Source organism: Eupeodes corollae, chromosome 1 (genome assembly GCF_945859685.1).
Source record: "Eupeodes corollae chromosome 1, idEupCoro1.1, whole genome shotgun sequence".
Classification (NCBI taxonomy): domain Eukaryota; kingdom Metazoa; phylum Arthropoda; class Insecta; order Diptera; family Syrphidae; genus Eupeodes; species Eupeodes corollae.
In genome coordinates this window covers 160,699,970-160,713,132 of record NC_079147.1, presented here as the reverse complement: position 1 = coordinate 160,713,132, position 13,163 = coordinate 160,699,970, and the positions used below count along the sequence as shown (strand labels likewise).

Sequence of the window (13,163 nt, the reverse complement as noted above, 5' to 3'; positions counted from 1 at the left end):
AAGCATAAAGTTCATCTCTGATTTCATTTCATTTTGTTTAAAATGTTAAAAGAACAAGTATGAGAGACCAATTTGTGCCATTATACTATTCCAATGAATAAATTAAAACTTATTAACCTTTTGTCGTTGCATACATTTTATCAAACCATCTACCGCCTAGCATGTTTGTGCGACCAAGTCGTTAACTACAATGAAATAAAGAATTTTCGTCTGGTTTGTTTCCTTGTTGCGAAGGTAAATGTTTTTCAAGCTATTTGTAAGCAAAAGAAAAAAAACAATAACACCTTGGGACAGGTCCAAAGGCAAAGTGAATTCCACTATTTCTTACTCTAATGTCAATCACGGTCAAAAGGTGAAAATTTTAGATTTTATCGTGATTTATAACGATTCCCTTTTCTTGAAGTCAAGTATCATATATCACAATATTATATTTTTTGTTTAACAATATGGGGCTTGAAGTTAAAGGCGCCCTTATTTTGTTTGTATTTTTGGAAGTTTATTATGAAAAGTGTTGTAACTATTTCAAAGATAAGAATTGAGTATTGAATTGCGAGTGAAATTGTAGTTTGGTAGAGAATAAAAGCTCACGCAATTTTAGCTTAATTGCTTTGATAAATTGTATTATAAAATATAGAACAATTAAGAACCCACCCCAAAAAAAAGACTGTAATTAAAATTACGAATTACTTGTAAGGCCAAACATATCTCAGAGGCATAAATAATTACTCTTAAATCATGTACAAGAAAAAAGTACACAAGGACTAATAAGCATAACCGACCATCAAATAATTATAAACTGAACATGAGCTCCATTGTTCAGATTGACCACTAACATAGGCAAGGCGGTCCAATTGCTTTTTTCTCACCTGTCGTTTGCCAGCTTGTTTCTAGTCTTTCGTCACCACATCACATCCAATCTATTATCTATGTTTTTGTTTAGTTCTTCCTGCGAAATAAGGAACATATTTTGTGGCATGTAAACCCACAGAAGAAAAATGTTTGAAATGAGTGTACACGTTTTCCCATTGTTAGGCAACGACCAACCCTCGTCCACCAAACGCTAGTTTAGGGTAATAAACTGAATATATTATACATCCGACTTCTTAGCCTAGTAGTGTTAATTACCTATGGCCGTAACCGCGGCCTATCACGTCACACATAAATAACAACAAAACATACTTGAACTTCCTTTATTAGTTCAAATTCTGGTCTTGAGAGTTTTTTATTGGTCAGATATATTTTATTTAGCTTACCTTTTTTAAAATTTAAATAATAACTTTAATATAATTTTTTAACATTTTCTTAAATTTAATAATTTGTTTTTACAAATAATATTGCGCATCTTTTGAAATATGTTATAAAGGGTGTCCCAAAATGAACGCAAGATTTGAATTAAATAGAAAACGCCGTTTTTAGTCTTTTTAAAGCTATATTTTTATTGACTCGTAAAGTACATAGGATAGGGTTATGTATGGAATAACACATCGGACATGCGCACTCTTTTGTTGAAATTTTCCATGACCATTCTGCATAAATGTGGCTGAATTTCGTTGATGCAGCGTTGAATCTCCTCCTTTAATGCACGGGTTGTGGTTGTGGGCTTGTTGACAAAGACTTGTGATTTCAAATAACCCCATAAAAAGAAGTCTAATGGTGTTAAATTACACGATCTAGGAGGCCAATTTTGATCACCGAAACGAGAGAGTACACGACTTGGAAATGTCTCATGCAGTAATTGAATTGTTTCACGGGCTGTATGACATGTGGCACCGTCTTGTTGAAACCACATATTGGACACATCAATATCATCCAATTTTGGCAGAAAAAACTGTGTAATCATGTCGCGATATCGAGAACCCGTCACTGCTTGACCAGCATCATTTTCAAAAAAATATGGCCCAATTATGACTCCAGCCCAAAATCCACACCATACAGTCACGCGTTGTGGATGCATTTGTTTTTCGACAATCACATGTGGGTTCTCCAAACCCCAAATGCGGCAATTTTGGCGATTGACAAAGCCATCAAGATGAAAATGTGCTTTATCGCTTAGGATGATTTAGCTCGAAAAATCAGGGTCCATTTGTTGATGTTCAATAATCTATTCAACGAACTCTCTTCTCTCTCCATGGTCATTATGCTTCAATTGTTGTGTTAATTGAATTTTGTAAGCATGAAGACACAGATCTTTGGTGAGTATACGCTGTAGAGAGGTTCTTGAAATTTGCAATTCTTGTCCACGACGTCGAATTGGGGTTCCTGGATTGTCAGCAACACTCTCACGCACTGCTTCGACATTCACATTTGAACGGCTTGTTTTTGGACGACCAGTGTGTTTGGCGTCTCCAACGGATCCAGTCTCCATGAAGTTTTCAATTAATCTCTTCACAGTTGACGAAGTTAAAACACTATTCCGACCATATTTTGTATGAAATTTTTGGAACTGCAGCCGCCAAGCTTTCACTATTTTTGAAATATTCTTTAATAATGAAGACACGTTGTTCTAGCGTGTAACGCTCCATTTTTAATAACCCTATACTGTTAGCTGTCAAATTGCTTTTTTTCAGGGTTGCCAACACTTCACTGCACAAATGGCGGCAAATTCAAATCTTGCGTTAATTTTGGGACACCCTTTACAAGTAAGGTCACAATGTCGTTCACAATTAGAAACATGAAAAACAACATCCAGATCAGGACATACACGGGAACTCAAACTAAAGTACATACATTTGGTTTTATTACTGACAGTTAGCTTATGACAGGCAAACCATTTGCGTAAAGTATTAACATCATTAATATCTGCAATTAAATTCAGAGGGTTATCTGAAACATATGCAATACCCAAATCATCAGCAAAAGCTTTCACTTTACCGGAAAAACTTTGATAAAAAAGAGAGTTTATGTAAACAAGATATAAAATAGGTCCAAGGACATATCCTTGGGGAACACCTAGGTTTAGAAAATTACTCGCACTTAAGCTTTCACCAATTTTAACCTTTTGCAATCTATTCTTTAAGTATGATGTCAACCAACTTAGGATGAAGCCACGAAATCCCGCACTAAACAATTTATCCAAAAGAACATTGTGGTCCACCAATTCAAATGCCTTCGTTATGTCTACAAACAGACCGGCGCATGATTTTTTGTCATCTAAACCTTTGTTGATTAATGAGCAAAAAGCCATGACTGCATCTTCAGTTGACAGACCATCTCTAAACCCAAATTGATCAGGACCTAAAAAAATGTATAGCCTTAAAATAATGCAGCATACGACTCTTCTTTGCTTTTTCGAAAACCTTAGAGATTGAAGATAGTAAAGAAATAGGTCTATAATTATTTTTTTCCTTTCTACTTTTTATATAAAGGAATTACGTGGGCAACCTTTAATTTTTCTAGAAAAATACCAGTGGTTACACTTAAATTGAAAACATAAGATAAAACATCAACAACATTTAGAGCTATCTTTTTAAGAGTTATATTACTTATGCCATCTTCACCACATGAATTAGAGTTGTCTAATTTGTTTATGATCTTTAAGATTTCTAGACCAGTTATTTGGTCAAAAACAAGGCTCCTACAATAAGAAGTGTTTCCATTTAAAGCAAAGGATTCGCATTGATCACACAAAGTATTAATAGCAGAAAGAGAAGACATGCTTCCAATGGAACAAAAGAAATTGTTAAATATATTTGCAATCATTGTAGGATCTATCAAATCAATACCCCCATCAATTAGAACGACTGGAACCGGAACTGTTGAGTTTGAAGAGTTAATGATGCTATTAATCACTTTCCATTCTTTTCTTGGGTTACCAAGTGATTCTTGAACATTATTAAAATAATATCGATTACGACGTACTTTAATTTCCTTATTTATTGGGAGTTTATTGAACATTTGTACACCTTGTTAGTTGGTTAGAAAATCTTTATTTGAAAAATGGTTTTAAACTTAACAATTATCATACTATATTCTTAAGTTAAATATGGTTTGGCCAGTGACCGTCTTCCATATGGACAATGTATTTAAGTTTAATTGTATAATTAACCTAGTTGTTCAATTAAAAGCCTTCTTCACGGATACGTTGTCTATAGCGCAAAGCGGTTGTAATATATTTATATAAAATTTTCCAGCCTACTTTTCCATTCAGAACCTCCAATGATTCGGCCAATCCATCACAGCTGCTCCAAAATATTTTATACGTGAAGATCTCAATCAAAAAATATATATATAAAAGAAAAAAACTTTTAAACAATATAATATAACTTTATTGTATGAATGCTGAACTTAGACTAATCTCTTCATTTTACTTCATTTAGATTTATCGTATGTTTTCTTTAATTCATGTTTATTATAATTTTCTTTACTTCATTCTCTTATACTTGACCTATGCAATCTACTACAATACGAAACTTTTTTAAAACAGGACATCTTGCAATGAAGTGTTGTACATCTTCTCTCTCATTAAGATTGCAAATTTCCCATAGGATCGGCAGATCTGGTCGATGGGGAATGTAATTTAAATTTAATAGTTCGCCTCTAACTTTAAATATAACATTTATCATACTTATCGTTTCCCCAGGTTAAGGAAGTATGTTCGTTCGTGAAGATCTAAGTTTAGTTGACTGTAAATCATTCTATGTTGCGAGATTAAGCTTCCTCTTTAAAACTTCTATACGCTATATGACTTAACTTCTCTATTATTGTTTTAAAATTGTCTTTTAGATCTGAAAGGCTTATACCGGGTAAAAATTCGATACTTCTGCCTTAGCTTAAAGCCAACTCCTCCCACTTTTTGACTAGATTACCTCTAAATGACAAAAACTTTTTAAGTACTTGTCTCGGCAATCTTTCTTCGTCCATTTCCATCACCTTAATAATGTACTCAAGCCCCGAAATAATCATAGTATTAGACTTCCGTAAATTAACTGACAGATTCCAATTTTCACAGCATGTATCCAGTCTGTTCACCATGCGCTGCACTCCTTCCACCGATTCAGATTAAAAAAACAATATCATCCGCAAATATCAGAACTGGTATCCGAGTACTTCCGAACTGGATTTCTCCTCCGACCTCCTCGAAGATATCATTAATTAACAAAACAAATAGTAGTGTGCTCAACACACAGCCTTGTTTAACTCCCATTTCAGTTGAAAACTTTTAAGATATATACTTCCCATCCCACACGTAGGCCACATTATTTTCATACACCGCTCTGACAAGGGTAACTTGGTACTCCAAGGTTATAAAGCTTATAAAAAAGCACTTCGCGGGCTATTGGATCAAACTTACTCACTTACTTAAGGTGGCGCTACAGTCTTGTGTGAACTAGGTCCTCACCCAACAAACTTCTCCATCTAGCTCGGTCCCTGGCTAGATGTCTCCAGTTTCGCGCTCCAAGTTGGATGAGGTCACTTTCCACTTGTGCGCACCACCTAATCCGCGGTCTTCCTCTACTGCGCTGTCCTGTGGGTGCGGTTTCGAAGACTTTCCGGGCCGGAGCATTGATTTCCATGCGCTCTACGTGACCCAGCCATCTTAGTCGTTGGACTTTTACTCTTCTGGCTAAGTCTACGTCGCTGTACAGCCCGTACAGCTCGTCGTACCATCTTCTCCTCCACTCCCCTTCGATGCATACGGGACCATAGATCACACGAAGAACTTTTCTCTCGAACCGACCCAAGGTGCTTTCATCCGCTTTTGTCATAGTCCATGCTTCTGCACCGTAAGGCACGACGGGGATGATAAGGGTCTTATATAGCAACACTTTGGTCCCTCGAGAGAGGACCACTCAATTGCTTTCTTAGTCCAAAGAAACAGCGGTTAGCAAGAGTTATTCTGCGTTTGATCTCAGCGCTGGTGTTGTTTTCTGGGCTTAGAGCGGAGCCTAGGTAGACGAAGTCCTCAACTACCTCAAAGTTACGTCTGTCGATGGTGACGTTTGACCAAGACGTCGGTGTTGTAGGTCCTTTCTTGAAGACAGCATGTTCTTTGTTTTGCCCTCATTACCCGTTAAACCCATGTTTGCCGCCTCTGCCTCATTACTCACAAAAGCCCCATTGACTTTACGCTGAGTTCTTCCGATTATGTCAATGTCATCAGCATATGCCAGTAATTGGACAGATTTTTGAAAGATAGTGCCTCTAGTGTTGACGAGTAAGCTCTGCACTATTCTTTCAAGCACGATGTTAAAAAAATCGCATGACAGTGCATCACCTTGTCTAAAACCTTTTTTGACATCGAAAGGTTCTGTTAAGTTGTTTCCAACCTTTAAGGATCAGCGTGAATTCTCCATGGTTATCCTGCACAAACGGACGAGTTTGGCAGGGATGCCAAAACTAGACATGGCTTTATACAGCTCGTCCCTGTAGATGCTGTCATATGCGGCCTTGAAATCGATGAAAAGATGGTGGGTGTCGATTTGGTGTTCTTGAGTTTTTTCTCAAACGCAGCTTAAAAATCCACAAAAAGGCGTAAAGTTTTTGTGTCTTACTTTTGAAGTCCTCTGCATTGTTTATCAAACTGAATACTTGGTCTATAGTCGAATAGCTCTTTCTAAATCCTGCTTGAAATGCATTAAGAATTTTCAACTTCTTAAAATAGCATGTTTTGATTTCTTAAATTTCTAAAATATTGTGTATTGAAGTTATCATTTGTAATTAAGTTATAAAGTTGTGCACTGGTTCACTACTTAGGGAACGCCTTATAGGGCTTCTACAGCATATTTGGAGCGCAGTCCTGTAAAGAGCGGTTATGCCAGTTGCCCTTGCAATTAAATCAAGGACCTGGTCCTGCACGTTGAAGGTTGTGCGTCAGAGTAACTTTCTGACTACTAATTCAGGACAATAAACTTCGGATATGCATGTGGACTGTTAGGGCATTTAATAGACCACGTGCAGCCGAATCAATAGCGGAGGCCCTAGAAATCTTTAAATCAGTTATTACGGCCGTTAATCAAATACGCCGGGCAAAAAGAGGATTAAAAATTGCCATAATTTGCCATTTACTTTGGCGACTGCTACCGAGAAAACAACAATGCTTATTTCAATGCGGCCTTGTCATCGGAGCCAAACTTAGGCACCAAATCTTGAGCTATATTTGCATCAACGAACGCCTCATGACCAACCGCATCAATGCCAAATTGGCCAAATTTAGCCGAATATGTGCATACGACTCGGGCCACTACCTCGTTGTAGCCGAGGTAATCCTTCGGGTTTCCAGACAAAAGGCAAAACAGTGAGATGGTGGTAGAATAAACAACGTCGAAGGGCCTTCTTCCACCGATACACAAGCAACCTCTTTCGAAGTTCTCTGCCGCCAACCCAAAGTATCGAGAATCTTTGATAAGATCAATTAGAGAAGCCGCCTCTGTCATGCTGGGATTCAAACAGCCACTAACAAGAAACACTTCCTTGATAAGGAATGTTGGTACCCAAATGAAGAAATAGAAATAGACACGCAAGCGGCATTGCATAGAGAGACGAGAGTTGTTCACGAGGTCTATGAGCATGAAGGGGAGAGAGAAATACCAACGTACGGTCAAAAATGTTGAGAGGTTCAAAAGCAGAAATGAAGTTCGAAAGTTTTATAAGCAGGTGAAATTTACAAGTACATAAAACTCGAACCGAAGTCTGCAAAGACGTAAGTGGAAACATCATAGCAGATCCGCAGTCAATGCTGAGGATATAGGAATACCACTTCTGAGGATATAAAAACACCACTTCTGCAACACCACTTCTGCAGTATAACGGTGATGACGAACCAAATTCCGCTGTCAGACAGGATGATACATTCAATATAGACGAGAAATGCCAAAAATTACGGTCCCGACTTAGACAAAGTGAAGATTGCCATAATTAAAGCTGTAGTCCAACAAAGCCACTGGAGCAGAGGCTTAAATGCCGAGCTCTTCAAAGCAGCGGGACATAATTTGGTTAGGAGAATGCACCAACTTATTTGTAAGATATGGTCGGAAGAAAGCATAACCGATGAATGGAAACTCAGTATTGTTTGTCTTAAGACCACCTTTAACCACCTGATAGGTCCTTATCGGTGTTGTTTTAGACCTGGAAAGACCACAGTCGATCAAATATTCACATTACGGCAGATCGTGGAAAAAGCCCAAGAACATCAAATCGGCACCCACCATATCTTCATCGCCGCATATGACAGCATCTACAGGGACGAGAAGTAGAGAGCCATGTCTAGTGTAAGCATCCCAGCTAAACTTGTCCGTTTGTACTGGATGACCGCTGCTCCATGAAGGTTAGACACAACTTAACAAAATCTTTGCCATGCGATTTCTTTAACGTCGTCCTTGAAAGAATAGTGCAGAGCTCCCACTTCAATACCAGATTCCCTATCTTTAAGAACTTCAATTACGAGCATATGCAGATGACATCGACATAACCGCAAGAACTCAGTGTAATGTCAATGGAACTTTTGAGAGTATTAAGGCAGAGGCGACAAAAATTGGTTTAACGTTTAATGAGGCGAAAACAAAGTACATGCTTTCATCAAGAAAGGTCCTAAAACAATGTGTACGTCTCGGTCAAAACGTTGCCATCGATAGATGTATGGAAAGCAATAACCCATGCCCACAGGACAGGGCAGTAGAGGAAGACCGGGGATCAGGTGGCACGCACAAGTGGAATGTCACCTCACCGAACTTGGACTGCGCAACTGGAGACATCTATCAAGGGACCGAGCTAGATAAAGAAGTTTGTCGAGTGGGGTCCTAGTTCATTCAGGACTGTAGCTCCACCTTAGATAAATAAGTATGCTCCAACACGACATCTAGCCCAGACTTTTCTTAAACTTTAGATAATTGCATAATTATTACATTTCAAATATAGTCTTAGTCTAAATTTATAATATAAAGGAAATATCTTCTTTACTGCTTAATATACAATTTACATTCTTTTTTTTCAATCAAGCTCTTCACAACACTCAGTCATTAGCGAATCAGTTATTAGCTTATTGTTATTAAGCTTGAAACGAAAAGCAGCTCAAGTCAAAGATAATGAACCATTCCAGTCTACTTATGGCCTTAAAACACAACAACATCCCTTGATTACCCTTATCCAAAATAAGGGTGTCGATATAAATGATATTGCCAATAAAATCAATGGAATTTGTAATCATCAAGATAAACAGTAAGTTACCATCTCTCACCACTATTTCATATTTTATTACATTCACTTACTATTTTCCATAGAATAAAGAAACACAGCACTGAATACCTTCGTCCGGTGTTCTTGTATATTCTTTGCAATCCAGAGACCCTGCCTTATTCGAAAACCATCTGGACTGGCCTACTTGCATTGGCTAAAACCCAAACAAATGCAAAACATCTTACCAAGGAAATTATTCTATGGTCCAAGGTTTCTGCTATGCAGCTTTAAATATTGTCTGTAAAATATGATTTCACCTATTTTCATTCTTTCTTTTAGATCTCATCGACCAGCACCAGTCTTTTTACAAGTATAATCCTTATAGAGGCTGTCGACCATTATCTTGCTCAAAAGGACTTTGATCAAGCAATTGATTTAGCTGTCTATCAGGCAGTAGTAATTCAAAACCTAGCTGGGTTTGGAATCGATCCAAGGCCAAGTTTACAATCAATATTACGTGTCCTGCACTCAACCAGGGAACACAATCAAAATTTTTACAACGTTCTGTTAATATTGCTCGCTCGTAATGTGCACATACTTTCACCGATATACTTGCCCGACCTGTTGCGACTGATAGCTTACATTGTTGTGCAAGAAAACTGTGGGAATCAATACATTCTGAACATGTGTCTCGATGGTATCATCTTGTGGATGTCTCAGACTGCATTCATACCTACAGATGGTGTAGCCTTGGCCCATCAGATTGTGAAAAAAATTATCTCTCTCAACAAACTTCCTCAGGAAGACGAACAACGACCAACAATTTCTACAAAAGAACTCTCGAAAGAAATCAAAAATATCCATCCAGATGTTGCAATTGCATTTGATTTAGCCAAGCTAGTTGAGAGCTTCGATGAGTCGGAATTTAAAGATGTTTTTACATTTGTCGATGCTCTGAATGTTAAAGCTAAGTCAAATTTTTGTCAGAGCATCAACCTATTTCTGAGGGCATTATTTCTATCGAGGGAACCATCAATGGATTGTTGGTTTAGGATCTACGAGATTATTTTGGAGATTATTAAAATAAACGGTGATATTGCATATGATTTTCTGATGACGTATGTTTTCAAATTGGCGGAAGAGGTAAATCCGGAAATACAAATTGAGCTTTTAAGAGGTCTGCCGAATTTTGGTGTTTCAAAGGTGTGTATTTATTCATTCCATCAAAACAAATATTTTTATTTTTTTTTTTAATTTTTAAAGGACAACATACCAATGATCTTAAACACGATTCGGGCGATGAATATCAAAAACCCCACCTTCTGCATGGATCTATATCTGCGTTTATGGCGAATTGAAGGACGAACTTATCCATTTCTTAAAAAACTTTTATCACAGCCCCATAAGGAGTTAGTCGGGACAGAACTTTCAGAATTTGAAATAACAAAAACTCATACCATTAAAGAAATTTGCTCTGAAAGGTTTTTCATTCAAATTCCGAAATTTAGCTACTAACTAATTATCTAAACAAATTTCAGGCCAAATCAATACGGATCAGATCTGGTATCACATCTCTCAGATACTCTTAACTCATGTACCGACAAGGATGGCGATCTTGCAACGTCCTTAGCCTTAGATGCCATTATTTCACTATGCGAAAGCCATACCGTAAACATAGTATCTACGTGGAAAGCTCTGAGTGGAAAGTTCCGTCATGAAACACGCCCGCGAACCTTAAAAAGCTTACTTCAGTTCTTTGCCCAGGTTCCATTATTACAAACACCAACTTTGGAATATGAAAATCTAGTAGAAGATGCTTTGGATAATATTTGGAAAACAATCTGCATATCGGACAATCTAGAGATTATTCAAGAAGCTTTTAAAGCCCTGACTCACTTCGAAATTAACACCCTTATGACACTTCGACACATACCACCGATATTCAGAGACTTTAAATACGTAGCCAGTGAATACGAGTATAACCAACACACTGGGAGAGAAATCATCGATTTACAAAACGAAACAATACCTGGAGACTGTTGGATTCAAGTCTTACAAAGGGTTCGACCAGAATGTACATCAGCTGTAGCAGATCTTCTTTCTCATTATATTTACCAGGAAATAAATGGCTATCGAAGTGGAGTTTATAGAATACCTGAAGGCAAACCCGAACCACGTAAGATCCAAGTGAATGATCCGAAAAGTGTTCTTCGAGCGGTACTTAACTATTTGGTATCACAATCGCGGTTCGGTGATCGTCTCAGTGAGCCACATGTAGTGACGAACGCCCTAAGGGCCATTTCGCAAAAATTTCCAAAACCCATACCACCCTTAGACTGGTGCTTTCTGCACAGTTTTTTCCATTTGAATTTTGAAACTCGAAAATATTGCATATTAATAGCAAAAAATCAGATTCTTCACTCGGGAACAGCGAGGAGATTGTTAGAGAATTTCCTTACAGAATTCGAACCTAATTGCTTCGAAAAGGATCTCCTCCTGTTGTTCAATGTTCTTCCAGAAATAGCTAACGGAGTTAGTTTGCAAATTATCAAAAACTTCACAGAGAAGATTGCTGTTTACTGCTTCAAAGAATCCCAACTGAATGGATTTGCAGAAGGTGAGTTTTTCTTTTTTGAAGATTTTATTTTACCACCTCTGTCATTTATTAAAACAAAATTTAAACTAACTTTTTTACAGGCTGCCTTTTTGAGAAGTTTTTAGATAGTGCAAAATATATTTTTACTGGCAAATGTGATATTCCAGAGGTTCTTGACGTCTACACATTGATCATAGAAAGATACATGGATTCAATGGATATTGACTCTAAGGTGAATACCATTATCTTTTAGCCAGTCTTAAACTAAAAGTAATTTTTTTTAGCTATTTGAAAAATACACAGAAGTTTTGGCAACGATGCATCCAAACTCAATTGATGGCCTAACATCTCCGTGCAATTGGTGGGAAAAACCCATTGGAAAGCTAAAGAAAGCCACACTAATTCGATGTTACTTGGTGCTCTACAATGACAAACTACCAAATCCACTCAAATGGTTAAATCCCATTATAGATGCGTTTGCAGAAAAACCTGAAGAGCAAACTTTTCTATTTCGACACTTAGCAGCAACTTTGTATGCCTTCAACAATGATGAATGCTCGTGCGCTTGGATTATGGAATTATTTTTACAAATTCAAGCGCTTTTAGCAAATTCTTCGATCAAAGAGAAGCTGGACAAAGCTTTTTATATGCTAGATATATTTATTCTAGCAATTGATGTTTTATCAGGTTGTGCTGTTTTGTTAGGAAATCTCGATGTGATTGCTACCTCACGCGCAGATCGAATTGAAATTTTCCCAGAAAGTTTACAATATCTTTGTGATCATATATTTTGGAAGGATAATGAAGCAAAGGTGATTTTTTTTTGTTTCAATTTTTAAGGACCTTAACTTTAGTTGAATGTTTTCTTTGCAGATTTATGAGTTCCTTAGTAATTTATATCGAATGCCGGTAATAACTGACGTTTATTGTAATATATTTAGAGAAGCTATAATTTGTTCGAGAAACAAGCCTTATTTTGATAATAAAGCCATTTGGACGAAGTATGTTGGGATGCGAAAATAATGAAATCGTGAGCGAAAGTGTATTTGCGTTAAGAATTAAATACTTGTTATAAAACAATAATTAAGCTGCCGTTAAAGAAGAAATTGTTAATCTTTTATATTTTTTATGACAAATTTTGTTCACGTTTTGTATATTTTTTAAAATTATGAAATACCGAATAAAAAACTTCCTTTAATTTAAATTGTATTTGTTGGAGCTTAGCTTAAAATCAATCAAATATTAATTTTTTAAATTCAAATATTTGGAAAATCAAATCTTAAGATGACAAATGAACCAGAAACGCTAAATAAGAGGCTGATCTTTAATCTGAATATCTCTCCAATGTTTTTAAACCACTCCCAGCAAATACGGTTACAGATCCCTAATAGTTAGTTGATAGGAACGACAAGTGTGAAATTTCTAATTTCACACTCAAAGAAGTAAGAAACATATT

At 36.8% G+C, this 13,163-nt stretch overlaps 1 protein-coding gene across 1 annotated transcript in view; it reads left to right on the top strand.

The window, feature by feature from the left end:
- Window positions 1–12,911, top strand: part of LOC129939530 (focadhesin) — a 32,306-nt gene extending 19,395 nt beyond the window's left edge. Inside the window, exons 2-9 of the mRNA XM_056047572.1 lie at window positions 8,935–9,153; window positions 9,216–9,381; window positions 9,451–10,314; window positions 10,375–10,592; window positions 10,650–11,728; window positions 11,809–11,939; window positions 11,992–12,519; window positions 12,581–12,911. Coding sequence (XP_055903547.1) covers window positions 8,935–9,153; window positions 9,216–9,381; window positions 9,451–10,314; window positions 10,375–10,592; window positions 10,650–11,728; window positions 11,809–11,939; window positions 11,992–12,519; window positions 12,581–12,730 — 3,355 coding nt within the window. The 3' untranslated portion in view covers window positions 12,731–12,911. The remainder of the gene's footprint in view (window positions 1–8,934; window positions 9,154–9,215; window positions 9,382–9,450; window positions 10,315–10,374; window positions 10,593–10,649; window positions 11,729–11,808; window positions 11,940–11,991; window positions 12,520–12,580) is intronic.
- Window positions 12,912–13,163: the final 252 nt, after the last annotated feature.